Raw genomic sequence first — 15816 nt, forward strand, 5'->3', positions numbered from 1 at the left:
GTTGTATGAATAAATAGAATCTGTGAAGTGTGTGTGTGTGTGGGGAAGGAAATGTTTTCTGTGCTGTTAGCTGAGTGTGTGTGTGTGTGTGTTTGGCTGAATACACCTCATTGTTCTTAGTGGATTGTGGCTTCTACCCACAATCCCACAGTCCACCTCTACTTATCCCAATTACACTTCTCCTATTCTTCTTTTACCAAGCCTGTTTTTGCCTCTCTATTTCTCCTCTTACACTTATCCTCTCATTCACCCAACAAACAAACAAATGCAAGATTAACATTCCTCACTGAGTGACATTCAGGTTCAGGGTTCAGAGATCAAATTCTAACTAAACCCTGCGTGTCATAAGCAGTGCAGCGTCAGTCATGGCGATAATGAAAACAATTAAAACACTGTTACGAAAATGAATGTTGACAAATAAAAATATGACATGCAAATATGGCTAGAAAAATAACACTGATAGATTATCAATAATGCATCAATGTTTTCGAAAAAGAGACATCTAAAGGGAATAGCTGCAGTGCATAAGGTGAAGCTGAAGAGTGAATGAACACCAGTAAACGGAAATCTGTTCTATATGATACACGACAACATAGATGTAACATTACAGCTTGTATCCGCAAAAAAGGACACAAATGCAAGTGAACTTGAACAAAGATACGTTCTTGTCTGAATGTGCAACTCCCGTTGTGGATGCGCTCTTCCCGTAACAACAACGCTGAAACACAGGAAACTAAAGCACTAAGAATTCACAACATTCTATTACAATAGTGTTCTCATAATAATGTCATTGCACTTCAAATCCATCGTTTCACTTTATTTTGCCAGTCTGGACGGCATGCTGTCCTAACGCTAACCAATCAGACCTCAGGTATACCTCCCAAAATGCTGCAATAACCAATCAGAATTTTTTTATATATATTTTTAAAGTCACAGCGAGCATTGATTTTTTTAATCAAAGCTCGCCATCACGTCCAAGTACCCTGGGCCACAAGGGGGTGCTAGATTCTCAGCAGGAAGGTCTCAAGAAAAATTGCATGAAAAACATATTTTAAAAAAAATTAATAATACATTTTTAAAAAGTCAAATTTACAGAATTTGATATACTGTTGGAATCATGAGAAATATTTTATTTTTATAATTAACATTTTACGTTTTACACACCAAGTTTAAACATGTTAAAGTACTTTGATGTTGGGTAGAAAAAAAGAGTCTATGTAATAAAAATGTATATTTTCCAGGTAATATTTTACACATTTTTACTATATTAGTTTTTCACTATTATCTTTTTACTTTGAGGGTAGAACTTTAAGGGGATCATTATATTTGGGTGTCCGGACCATCAAAAAGTCTAAAAACCCATGTACAATCGGGGCTGTGGAAAATAATAAGTTCAGAAAATAATACATACATTAAATTAAAACGTAAAATTATTTATATATATATATATATTTTAAAATAAAATAATAAAAGCTGGACATCAGTACCATTTTGCTTTCATTTTCATTCTGGGGTCGGAAATCACAAATTATTTAATTCTACTGACAGATATGATGCACAGACAGATTCTACTGACAGATACGACACAAAACAGATGCAGTGTCAACTAGAAAGTAAGCATTTTCCAGATAATATTTTACACTTTTTTTCACTGTCTATTCTAGGAAGGGGTCCCTCGTAAGGAGGTCATCAAATTTGGAGATCTGTGACAACAAAGATTGAAAAACCCTGATATATAGAATCGGAATGCACATCGATATGAACAATTTTAAAACGCTATATCTGAGTTCTGAATAAAATCACATAGAAAACTACAGAAAACTAGCCAACTACCAGAGGCACTTAGTAGGAGACCGCAGTGAGATGCACTGAATAATAAAGTGAGGTTAAAACTCACCATGACCCTTTCGATGTTGTGGGGACGACCTCTCCATCCTAATCACTTAAACTCCAGTGGTCCAACATTACATGTTAACATTCAGGAGACACAAGAAAGTGCCTGCCTCAGCCATTCAAACACCTAAAACCTACTCAAGTCCAACATACGCTCACATTTTTCCAAAAGGTCCAACCAGAAAAGTATTTACTATCCAAACAGGGCCATAGCAAAGAGTAACGTTTAACAGTCTCTGAGCAGTGGAGTGGGATCTGATTTACTGTGGTGGCGGTATCCTGAGGGGGAGGGGGTGGGGGGTTCGGTCCTTCCTGCCCACCCCCTCCACCCATTTATACCATCTGGTTCCTGAGACCAAATGTTCGGCCCTCAAAAACTCCTCCTCCACGTACCACACCACAGTCTGTGTGTGCTTGTATGCCTCAACATGCAAAATGAGCTCAAGCGCTGTAATCCAGACGGCCTGTCATTAGCCTTATTAGGGTTGTGGGATTGCCCTGAGGGATTGTTAGGTGCTTCATAAAGTTATTAAACTTGGTGAAGAAGTATAACATAACCAGTGTTGGGGGTAACGCATTACAAGTAACTTGAGTTACGTAATAATATTACTTTTTCAAGTAACTAGTAAAGTAACGCATTACTTTTCAAATTTACAACAAAATATCTGCGTTACTTTTTCACATTTATTTGACTGACAGCTCTCCTGTCCCCATGTTGAGAAAAGTGAGAGTAAGTGCAGAGGTGTTGTGTGTAAATGTGTTATTGTAGTTCTAGACTAAATGTGAGCATTTACTCATCTCACTTGCACAATGAAGATTCTGTACTCCTCAAAATTAATAAAATCAGTCAAATGCAAAATCAGAGTACTATGCAAACCTCAAATATATAAATGTTAAATAAAACTAATATTTTTAAGCATTTAATCTACCTTTATTGACCAATGTCATGCTGCTGACCTGTGATGATTCAGTTAAGCCATGAGCAAAAATTACTAGATTTTTGTTTTTATTGGTAAAACTTTTTTCTCCTGCGTCCTATTCTTCCATTATTCAGAATGGCAGCACATTTTTACCTCAGCCTGAGGCCTATTATTTAAATTTTGGTATGAAGAGGTCTTTACATTTGCACAAAAAATGACTTTGTTTGCTATTAAAAAACTAAATAAAAAAGCAAGCCCATCCCAGGTGAGAAAAAGTAACGCAAAAGTAACGTAACGCATTACTTTTCTTAAAAAGTAACTAAGTAACTCGATTAGTTACTTTTTAAGGGAGTAACGCAATATTGTAATGCATTACTTTTCAAAGTAACTTTCCCCAACACTGAACATAACCAACCCAAAGCCCAACTGCACACCTGAAATACTCAAATAAGGTGTGTGTGCAAAGAACTCCACACAAAAAGACAGTGAAATGACATTAAAAGAACAGCTTTTTTATTGAATTTTTTTTTATTTTTAATTTATCATTGACGAGAGTGAGGCGAGCTGACTGACAAGACCATGACGGAAGATTTGTGCTAATAGGGAAGCTGCAAACATTAAAGAGGCAATCTGTAAACTTTGACTGATGAAGGTGGCTCTAATTTACACATACCAATTTAAGTGAAACACTCTAATTTTCAAACTCTAATTTACACACACCCTCGCTTTCAAGCGCACCCCAAGAATGAGGATGTTATGCTTATTCGTTAAAGCCGTCTTATTCACTTTGTTAATAAAAGTCCTATGTTTAATATAAGAGTTTGTCATTGTACTGTTTTGTTGTTGTGTTTTTCATTAAGAATAATAACGAACCCACCATTCAAGCAACTGTAACCCCCGAATTGCCACTAATTCATGCGCACGGCCGCACAGACATTGATAAGCGATTTAAAAGCAAGGTGGAAAAGAAGGACAAACCCCAACGTTGATTAACCGGGGGGAAATTTCCTCACCGTCACATCCCTCGTAAGTATGCATTCGAAATTCTATAGCCTAGCTTTGAAAATGACTAAGGAGCAGTTGAGTTAAACAGAGCAATTGAGTCTTGCTGGTACTCAGTCTATTCTGATTGGATCAAAGTTCAGACCGTCTGTATAGTCATTTCCTGTTCCCTGGGATTTGCTGTCATTCCTTCGGTCCTGTGAGAATGGGGGGAGAGGAAAGGAGTGGTGAAGGAGGGGGGGGGAGGACAGACAGTTCAGGAAACAAGGGATCAGACAGGAAAGCACAAAAGAAAATGTCACGGCGCAAAAAGGGAAAAAGGGCGTGGCACTGTCGTACACGCATCACTTTGATGTCTATCAGAAATCAGACAAGCAACACACATGAACAAACACATGCTCACACACCCCATCATACACCTCAGATACAGAAAGACGGAGAGCAGCACAAAAGGGAAAGAGACCATGAGAGAATCACGAGAGCGAGACGTAATAAATTAAAAAAAGAGGAAATTAATGACAGTGACTCAGCTTTGACCTCATGATGGATACTAAAATACTCTGAAGCCAATCATCAAATGCTAAAGGCAACATCAGCTCAATAACTGTGACAAATTGGGCAGGAGATGGCCGTGACAATCTGTCCCCCTCTCAAACACACACCATTACTATACATATCCACATGGAGCTTTATCAGCACACACATGGACTACTGCTACACACAGCATTTCCACTTCAAACACAAACACAGCATGACAGACACACACACACACACACAAAAATCGAGCAAGAAAACTGTAGTCGAAAGCCACTTCAAACGCTTCAGATTGCTTCAAACACATGTGCTTACTTGTGTGCAATTTAAAGCAGGGTGCTTAACTTATTGCTAACCCAAAATATTTGCTGTGTGGGTAAAATGAATCCAACAAGAGAATCAGATTAATCAAATTCATAAAACCAAGAAAGGGGCATCCAATTAAATATACAACATGTACAAAAACACTATTAGCGTTAAGGCCTGTTCAACACAAAAGTGCAAATCTTATTGATTGGCCAGTTTTCTTTGCAGTGTAATTTTTTTTTAAAAAGACAGAGATATTAAAACACCAATCCATAAAAAAAGTCACATTGACAGCATGTAAATGTTTTAAAAACAGCCGACTCTCCTTTACTTTAGCAATTAAAAGTTTATACAAGAAATCTTGTAGGTCATAAAGAACTTTATGTTTTCCTTGCTTTACCCTGGGCTCACTTTAATTCAGTGCCTGGAGCACAGCAAACATAGACTGGACTGCTACACATGCACCGCTCCTGGAACGCATTGTCGGACCGAATCCATGTGCAGTGTGAAGTGTAAACGCTCTAACCCGTTAACATGGGCACAGAAAAAAAATTACACTGCGTCAACAGCATAAGAGTCTGACACAGGCTAGAAGAAATTGTTGAATAAATTTTTTATTTTTGTTTGTTTTTTGCTCACAAAAATGTATCTCGTCGCTTCATAAAATTAAGGATAAACCATTGGAGTCACATGGACTATTTCAATGATGCCTTTCCTACCATTCTGGGCCTTGAAAGAGGTAATTAAATTGCTGTCTATGGAGGGGTCAAAGAGCTCTCAGATTTCATCAAAAATATCATAATTTGTGTTCTGAAGATGAAAGAAGGTCTTACGGGTTTGGAACAACATGAGGGAGAGTAATTAATGACAGAATTTTCATTTTTGGGTGAACTAACCCTTTAAAGGGCCAGAATCATAAAAAAAATGGAACTGTTACAAATTCTAAACGAATCAGTCAGTCAAAGGATAAATCAATAAATCTATGAAAATACATGAACCATTGGATGAATTAATGAAACAATGACTATATGGATGAATCCATAAAAGAATATATAATTTAATGCATAATATCCAATAATCCATCAATCCAAATCTACAACAATTTATTCAAAGAACTACAGACTAGACAAAAAGAAAACATGACATTTTCAATTCTTATATCTTAATATATACACCATTTCACTAAACTCTCACTTGTCAATATCATTATGAAACACAAGGAAACATCAAACATGCGCCAGCCAGCGGAGCCTATTTGGTCAATAGAGCTCCATTCATTCTTTTGTTTTATCGTGATTGGATTTCTGCAACTCCCTGTATTTTGGCATCAATTCCGCATCCTTGGCCCGATTGCAATCTGTACAAAATGCTGCAGCGAGGCTTTTAAAATGGTAAAGAAATATGATCATGTTACCCCAATATTAGCCTCCCTACAATGGCTACCAGTTCACCTTAGAATAAGGTTTAAAATTCTATTATTCGTTTTTAAATCTTTACACAACCAGGCCCCACCATATCTCGCAAATCTTCTGCTCCCATATAATCCTAAAAGAACACTTCGTTCAGAAGACCAAAACTTCCTTGTAGTGCCCAGGACAACCCGGGTATAAAGGTGACCGAGCCTTTGCGGTAATAGGGCCGAGACTTTGGAATGAGTTACCTTTATCCATCAGGTCTGCCACATCTCAGCCGATTTTTAAGAAGTTACTGAAAGCCCATTTAATGAGGGGGGCATATACTGTATAAACCACATGTTCTTAAATTTTGTTTTATAAATTGTGTTTGTTTGTGAATTGACTATGTAAAGCACTTTGGTCAACTTCGGTTGTTGTTAAAGGACAACTGAAAAATTAACCTAGGGGTAATTAACACATGGTTACCGAGTAGATCTTTCTCTGGGATGCGTTTTCATGACAATCGAATGTAAAGAGTTTTATCTCTAAAAACAGATTAGCTTATAACGCTAGTCTATGGGGCACAGAATAAGTAAAATTACATCGCTAGTTAATACCACTAACAAGGCTCAAAATAGCCTCACACAAACACGGTAGTGTTAAACAAACAGTTTAATAAGAAGATACTTTATGAAGACAGAACATTACGCGCATACAGACAGGAGCCATCTTGGAAAACAGTCTCGACGAGTTGAGCCACGAACGCTGTGCTAAGTGAGCTGGTGGATAGGAATTAGGTTCAGCTTAGCACAGCGTTCGTGGCTCAACTCGTCGAGACTGTTTTCCAAGATGGCTCCCGTCTGTATACGCGTAATGTTCTGTCTTTATAAAGTATCTTCTTATTAAACTGTTTGTACACTTACAAAGTTCTCAATGCTTCGGTTTGCATGTAGGGACCCTCATTATGCTACCGTGTTAGTGTGAGGCTATTGTGAGCCTTTTTAGTGGTATTAACTAGCGATTTAATTTTACTAATTCTGTGCCCCATATACTAGGGTTATAAGCTAATCTGTTTTTAGAGATAAAACTCTTTACATTCGATTTTCATGAAAACGCATCCCAGAGAACGATCTACTCGGTAACTCTGTTCATTTTTCACCGGAGTTGTCCTTTAATAGTGCTATATAGAAAGAAAGAAAGAAAGAAAGAAAGAAAGAAAGAAAGAAAGAAAGAAAGAAAGAAAGAAAGAAAGAAAGAAAGAAAGAAAGAAAGAAAGAAAGAAAGAAAGAAAGAAAGAAAGAAAGAAAGAAAGAAAGAAAGAAAGAAAGAAAGAAAGAAAGAAAGAAAGAAAGAAAGAAAGAAAGAAAGAAAGAAAGAAAGAAAGAAAGAAAGAAAGAAAGAAAGAAAGAAAGAAAGAAAGAAAGAAAGAAAGAAAGAAAGAAAGAAAGAAAGAAAGAAAGAAAGAAAAAAAGAAAGAAAGAAAGAAAGAAAGAAAAAAAAAAAAAGAAAGAAAGAAAGAAAGCTCCAAGAGCAGCTGTTACTTAAATATTTTCTTACACACTCACAAGATGTATGGTCATAACTGCAGTGACCTTTCTTTAACAAGGCCTCAGAATTTCAGCACACACACACACACACACACACACACACACACACACACACACACACACAGATAGCCCGGTAATGAGAAAAAAGGATAATGAAACAGAATGTGAGAACATGTGTTACATGATCAACTTCCTCTTACAGAGGTTTGTGGGCTGTTTCAGGGCTCCAGACTAACTTTTTTCACTAGGAGCACAGTGGCCCCCAACGGAAAATTTTAGGGGCACAACCAGAAATTTTAGGGGCGCACAGTCGCACACCATAAATCAACATGCTAACCAAATCTACTAATATCCACTGTATTACTAATAGGGATCGGTATCGTTAAGGTTTTAATGGTATTACTACTCTTACCGATACTGCTTATCGATCCGGTACTTTAACAGTATTCTTACCGGTTCTTTTTATTATACTTTATTTTATTTTTATTATATATAAAAAAAAAAACATAATTAAGAACATAATTAACATGGCTTTATAATCTGAAAAGTAAAATATCTATAGCAAAAGAAACCGCAAAGTTTGAACAAAAATATAAAACATCTATTTGTAAATGGACCAGTGTGCATTCGGAAGGTCTGCTAACATTAATATTACAGTAAAGAACAAACCTACAAAGAAATCTAATAAAGTAATGAAATGTAAAATAACACTGCATAGTTTTCACTGTATAAATTGATAGATTAATGCTTATAAAAGCTAAAGTTATTAATTCAAGAGATGTGAATATTTTCTATTTGCCTTTTGTTCGATTCGAATTAATGGCTCAATCGTCAGCAGGTTTATTAGACGCTGCCCCTTTAAGACCGATCAATGTAGAACTAATAATATCATATTCTCCTATTTCTCCAAACTATTTACGCCCATTTAAGATATAAACTGTTAAAATAACTACTCTCCAATCCGGTAATTTTGACACCGGCTATTTGTTGTTTATTTGATGGTTTAGACGCGCACACGAAGCCTAAAATATTAAGTGCAAGTCGGTCCATTTCGCAGCACACACGCATAAGCCGCCTTGAAGTTGGAAACAGAGTCTCTTGCGCGGATTATTGTGCATTTAATAGCTCTTTATTATCAAATACATCCCGCAGTTTAGCAACAGTAGAGACTGCGATTTACAACAATTACTGAATCTGACGTTTAGTTTAGGTTTAAGGAGAAATGACAGCGCAAGGCTGTGAAGGGAAGGATGAGCTCGACGGAACACGGCTATAGGAATAGTTTTACCCTCATACCATCTTTTTATAATTCTTGGAAGCCAAAATTGAAAATAAAATTAGATTAATATCACAGCCCATCCCTAAAGTTTAAGCAGACTAAACTTTTGTTTAGTTCTTGGCCATCGTCACTCATTAAAGCTGACTGACGTGTTGTGTTCGCTGTAGCTCCATGTGAGAGCTCGCTCGCTTTCTCTCTCTTCTGATTTGCGAACGGAAAAAATGCATCACGGACAAATGGTTTAATATTATCTCATATAGAAACGGCTGGCAAAGATAGAATTTGCCAGACATAACGTCTATCAATTATAATTAGTAAGTGTATTTTCTTAATTTCTCCAGTACCGACAGCAGGCAAATTTACTGGTCGCACATGTGCGACTGGATGTAAAATTCAGTCGCACACTCTCAAATTTTAGTCGCAAAATGCGACCATTTAGTCGCACTCTGGAGCCCTGCTGTTTGCACTTTACTGTTTGTTTGCTTTGTACTTTCATGCCCTTTTGTGTGTCAGTGTGTGTTGTGTTGTGATATGCAGCTCTCACTAAATTTCTTGCAGCAGGGACTGAAAAACAGTGATTTCCTCTGTGGCATTTTACAGTCTGGATACAGATGACAAACATAGAGATCAACATCATCAAATACACTGTTATTCTCAGGTGTACCAGAGTGCCAGACAACTGAGACCTCATCAGACCAATGTGACTGAACAAATATCGACCCACAACAGGTCAAGATCAAACTGAGATCTCATCCATACAAGCTCACATGTCACTGTTTGACTTCATTTTTTTCCCCAAGTACTAACCTCTGACAGCAGCACAGAAAAAATTATGTAGAAAAAAAGAGCCACAGTTCCTAACAAATACTTTGTGCCAATTTCCCAAGAAGTGACGATTTTTGTTCTTTTGAACAAAAGACGGAATGGGATGGAAACGCTGCTTTATTCACAAACGTTTTATGTGATTTTCCAATTTTGGGCTTAAATTAAAGTTAAATTTGCGACTTTGAATGGAAATATAGCTAGTCACATGATCCTTCAGAAATGATTCTTATATTGGTGCTCAAGAAACATTTCTTATTATCATTAAAGTTGAAAGTTCCTTAAAAAAAAAAAAGTTTAATATTCTAGTGTAAACACTAAACAGTGAAACATTGTATGAATTTATTTTGATCAATTTAATGCATCCTTGTAAAAAAAAAATTGAATGGTAATGTATCCATTTTATATAATAATTAAAATATTGATATCTTTCATTATTAATTTTACATTGAAAAGCTATTAAAATAATGATTGATGTACAGGGTAATTTATTTGAACATTATATTTTAATTGTATTTAATACATTTTACTATAAGACAATGAAACATTTGACTGTACTTCTTCCTTAATGCATGCTATCATTATCTAAAAAATATTTTGAGATCAAGCAATTGCCACACTTAGCCAATAAATATAATAAAAACTGTCAATCCGACCTTTTTTCCCCTCTCTCTTTATTTCTGTAATATGATAAAAGAAGACCTGGAGATCTAGAACAAGGGATTTTTCCATGTACTTTTTTATGTTGCAACACTGGACGCTTGCTTCCTCTCAGCTGACTTTCTATTTTACTACTGTATCATGACATGACCATTCACAGGCTCAAACCAAAAAGTCACACCAGCACATGACATGCTCACTGCCTGTATTCAAAAGGGTCAATGATCCCAACATTTTAAACTAGTCCGATCTTTACAGTTTGCACATTGTTTGTGTGTGAATGTGCGATGCGCAATGCAATGGCGTTTTTCAAAGGGGCTGTTATTGAATGAAGTTCCACTTAAAACTACAGTATATCGGATTCAACAGGGAAACATGAGCTCAAAATTTTAATCTCATTCCCCATGCAAAGAAGGCATTTGCGTATGACTCTTTAAAGACACTGCTCCAAAATCAATAATAATTTAAATCTAAAAGTTAAAGTTAAAATGGAGGTAGGAAAATGATCATAAAAAACAAAATTATATCCTAAATAAGAAATTATATCAATTAACAATACTTTAGCCTTTAAGTTATCAGGAATGTGATATATACTGTATATACTCTCTGGTCAAGGAGAAACATGATCCTCAAACAAATCACATAAAATGAGGAATTTGCAAATTCTCTGTAAAAGCAGTTGACCTCTGAAACTCCGCAGTTTAATGCCCAGAATCCCCTCCAAAATGACAAACACACCCCTGTCATCTGGGGCAAACAATTCACAAGGCAACTATGTCTAAGGACAGTGCACTTCCAAAACGGGTTAATTGCAGCAACTGGAAAACTCTAGCCTAGCAAAACTCATTAATATAATCAAACTCTCTATGGAAATTGGACACTAGCACTGTCATGTTTGTAATGAGATCAGCAGAAAGCTGCCTTATAAACAAAACTAAAAAAGTAGGAATTATTATAAAACCAAACATGAGAACACACAGATATGTCAGTTATGTTAATTGAAGGCAATTTCAGATTCCCTCGCACTCTTTCTTTCTCCAGATAAAAGCTTTGTGGGCAACCAAAGTGGTTACTAGCAGAGCTATGTTAATGTATATTTATTCACAGTAACTATGTCTCAAAACCTACTGAGGTACCAACCTAAACAGCACTTCTGAGCATTACATGCACGTGCAGCAGCTATCTAGGTAGGAAGCTCATTATGTATTGAGACACATCCAGTATGAACTCAAGGAGAGTGGTGTACTGTAAACTGATCTCTCCCTCACACCTAGTTCTCTGTGCGTGCGTGTGGCTATTGGCCTCTAACAAATGAATAGATCTTTTATTTCCGCTGCATGCAAAAACGTGGCAGCGCGTGCACACTCAAGTAGCCTTATTATATCTGATCCTGGTATGAGAACCACAGTTATTGTTTCTACAAAAAAAAAAAGTAAATTTTTTGTATTAGTAACTTTTGTATCTGTCATCAAAAATAAATTAATTAAAATGAAAACATTCTGACACCATCTAAGGAGATTCATCACACAGAGGTAATCAATAACCTGGTGCTATTGGCGGAAACCATGGTTACCACGGTACATTTCAGAGGGTTCAGCGATGCATGAAGGAAAGGAAACCTCAAGGGTTCGTTTCATTATTGCAACCGAGCCACTGATACACAGAAATATCGATTATACAATATTTCATTAACGTTACATATTTTATGATGTAACATCATTTAGTATTATTAAAAGAAACACTCACAATCGTACAGAAAGCATACTTGGACAGACTGTCGAGCCCTGTTGGAGGGTTTTAATGGACTGACTCGTTTCTGTCTCACCCGATGCCTTAAAAAAAACACTCCCCGCAAAAACAATCGTTTGTCTGCATAACGTACCCGCTATTTGCCGCTGTTTGGTCTTCCTCCGCAGTAAAGTCAGGGCTCTGTATGTAGATTCTCTGAACTGTGAAGTTAGAGAACGCGACTGTGGGCCATTGCAGCTTTTATCCATTTCCAAACTGACTTCTGAACCCAACTTTTAACCCTGGACTTCTTCTTTCTGAGACTCTTGGTGCGTTCGAGGTCTTAATCCTGAGACGGAGCAGTGGTTATTCATGCTGCTTCTTCGTTATGTTAGCGGTATCGTTTCATTTCTTAAAAACTCTCATTATAAAAGGACTTTCCGTGAACGCTGCCGTGTAACCATTCAAACCGCTAAGCATCACGGGACATGAAGTCTCTTTATGTGTGCGTCTTTTGACTGTACTAGTAGGCTAGTTTCCGTTATGACGCCTAGCTGGCTGAGCTGTTTGATGTGTATTGTACATGTCTTTTTTATGATTCGTCATGCAAGGGACACGTTAAATGCACACAGGTCAAGTTCATTACTTTTAAACATAAATTGTATTATTTAGCCTACAGAAACATTTTAACAAGACTGACTCAAAATATTCTGCTATGGACAAAAGCAATAACCTCTTTTGCATTGATCAAGCGATAATGTGTTTCAGATAACATATTTTGTTAAATAATTTAGCCTAAATATTTTTCACGTCTTTTTTTATTTATTTATTTTTTATCTTAAAACTAATTATTTCACACAATAGGCCTACATGTCTTATTTTCCTTTAAAAACTCACAGCAAAATAATACAGTATTTAAATTACCCAGCCTGATGCTTCTGCCATTGTGGACTGATACCTACTTCTTTCTGACTTTGATCTGAATGACAGTGTAAATATACAAAGTAAATATCTCACACTTATGGTATGCTTGACCAAACTATGTGACTAAATAAAGATCTAATCTGAAGATCAATGGGGAGAACATTTCTAAAGTTTGTTCACATGCCAGAGATTGAACAGTGACAAGATGAAGCAATCACATTGAGTACCATTAAGAGGATTATAGTTAAAAAAAACAAGCTATCTATCAACCATGTGGACTAAAGATGGCCTATCTGTGTATGTAATTTACACCAAAAACAACCACACACATTAGTCTGTTTGCTGAGCTTATTCATTTGCATAGTTTATGGGGACCCTTGCAAGCTAGGATTAACTAAAAAAACATTCAGAGTCAAATAAAACATTATTTTAATGTTCCCATAAAGATCAGCAGGTAATCATCCACATAAAACATCATATCAATATAAAGCTATAACTTTTATTTATAGATTCAAGCACTTCCAGAGAGTGGCTCCTAAAATGGCACACATAAGGAACCCTTGTGCCTCACAGTCTGTGGTGAATAATTACACATTAGATATCTACCATGCCATCTGAGGTGTGTTATAAATAGTATGATCTACTTTCTGCATCACATGATACCATTACTTTCCTAAAATGCAACTGGGTGACATCTACAGTATGACTGCACAGAGAGGGTAGAGGTCAAGGAGTTCCAGCAGAACAGCTCAAACTATAGATTATGAGATATCATGAAAGTAGCGCCCAAGACAGTGATAAAGCAGAGAGACAGTTAAATATAGAACCATTCCTTAATAGGTTGTTTCAGGCTGAATTGTGTCCACAACATTCTAAATAGTGTACACTTGCAGGCTTTTTCTAAGTGCTCTAGCAGCTGTGTAATGTGGTTAGTAGTAAAGCCATTCAGCTACAATAGAATCTCACATCCTTACCTGAGCGCTGGACACGACAGCAGGTCAGCTTCTGAAACATCAGAAAAAATGTTGCAATTATATTTGATGAGATCTAACAACTAAATCTGTCTAGTTTTCTCTGAGCACCCTCACTTTGTGCTTCAGCATCACCTTGATCAAAAACACTGCTATACAGACTTTTCTTCAGACTAAATTCAACATCAAATTATATGGCTTATATGTGGGCAAGGACAGGAGCCTATACATTAAGCAAGGAAGCTTAACATTTTAAAAAAAACATTTAAGGGATAGAAAGTTTCGTAGAAACTGTGATACATGTTTTTCTGAATTATTTAATAATTCAGAAAAAAACATGTAGGCTATCACAGTTTCTACGAAAATATTAAGCAGCATAATTGCTGTCAGCATTTTCAATAATTAGAAATGTTTCTTGAGCTTCAAATAAAAATATTAGAATGATTTCTGAAGGGTCATGTGACACTGAAGACTGGAGTAATGATGCTGCAAATACAGTTTTGCCATCACAGGAATAATTTACATTTTAAAATATATAATAGGAAGCAATTACATATTTCTCAAATCAAATAGTCTTGGTATAAGATACTTTTAAAAACATTTCAAAACAAATCGTGTGTATGCACACAAACATAGAACAGTATATTTATATTAACATTATGCCCAACATCTCATTTTTTGTTTTTAACACAAGGAAGAATATTGTGTAAAGGATGTCAAAATGTAATTTAAGGGTGAATTTTCATATTTTCTGTTGTTAATAAAGGAAAATGTAGCAACAGAGTTTGTTGAATAAACCACTGAAGCAAAGTGTGTGTCTCCAGCAATTTCAGTTGAACAGACATTCTACTGTATCCTAAGTCTGCAATGGAAAAAAGTAAATATATCAGGATCTCTCACTTAGGAACGTTGTGATGTCATGGGTTATGCAGTGTAGCCTATTGGCTGAGCAATGCGGAAAGGCTGAAAGGGTGCTTTTTAAAAAAGATGTTGCCCTGGTAACAGAGTTTTGGCTGGCTCTCATATTGGCAGCCATTGAGTGAGTCCAGTTCAGCAAATGATAATTTCCTACGCCCACTGCATCAGCCCAAACACTTACACATGCGCCACAAGTGCCTTCTAACAACTATTCACACAGTATGCTACAAAACATTCCTTTTCAAAAACGAAAACATTTACCCTTAACTTTTGAGAGTTGTTTCCTTTACGCAGAAAGTACAGTGATGCCAGTATGATCTTCATATGGCATGATTTTCAAATAAAACCATGTCCAAAAATGCCTAAAAACATGGTAACACCATGGAAACTCCTTAAATAGACCTAGACAGCTGTCAATCAAAGCATGACTTGCATGAGTTCTCTCATGCTTGTAAATCTACTTTGTGTTTTGTCTATTTTTCTTTCTCTCACTCTGTCTCTCTCTCTGTCTTACCTTGGCTTGGTTGACGAATGCTCTTAGACAGTTGACAAAAGCCATGTTCACAGCAGGTACCCACAATGAGGGTCAGGTTCAAAAGGTCAAGGGTGAACAGTCATGAAGGTTGCCGTGTTGGAGTCTATGCAGATTAACGGTTCTCTGAGAGTCTGATGGTCCGGAGCTCAACGGCTTGAAGAGGCAGATAGGGAGGGGCCACAAGGCCATATTTCAGCTGGCCAAGAGGAGAGATTCTCTGCATACCACTGTAGCTAGCGCTAAATGCTAACACACACAGGGAAAAGCATAGAAGCCCAACCGGATCTGCTGTCAGAACAGAGAACTCCCAGAGCGTATAGCACACTTTAAAGGAATCACCCTGATTTCATTCCAACCTACTATTATTTTGTTTCTTCAGTGAA

At 36.6% G+C, this 15816-nt stretch overlaps 1 protein-coding gene across 4 annotated transcripts in view; it reads right to left on the reverse strand.

The window, feature by feature from the left end:
- stard8 (StAR related lipid transfer domain containing 8) overlaps positions 1-15595 on the reverse strand; it is an 88948-nt gene extending 73353 nt beyond the window's left edge. The window contains exons 1-2 of one of the 4 annotated variants that reach the window (XM_079814845.1): positions 15413-15595; positions 13984-14014 (exon numbers count right to left, since the gene is read on the reverse strand). In XM_079814845.1, the coding sequence (XP_079670971.1) occupies positions 13984-14014; positions 15413-15457 (76 nt within the window). In that variant the 5' untranslated portion in view covers positions 15458-15595. Of the gene's footprint in view, positions 1-1897; positions 2170-12239; positions 12567-13983; positions 14015-15412 lie in introns of those variants that run through there. The other 3 variants (XM_079814843.1, XM_079814844.1, XM_079814846.1) reach the window with 3 other exon arrangements.
- Between the last annotated feature and the right edge of the window lie 221 nt (positions 15596-15816).

The sequence above is a fragment of the Gobio gobio genome (assembly GCF_949357685.1).
Source record: "Gobio gobio genome assembly, chromosome: 4".
Classification (NCBI taxonomy): Eukaryota; Metazoa; Chordata; class Actinopteri; order Cypriniformes; family Gobionidae; genus Gobio; species Gobio gobio.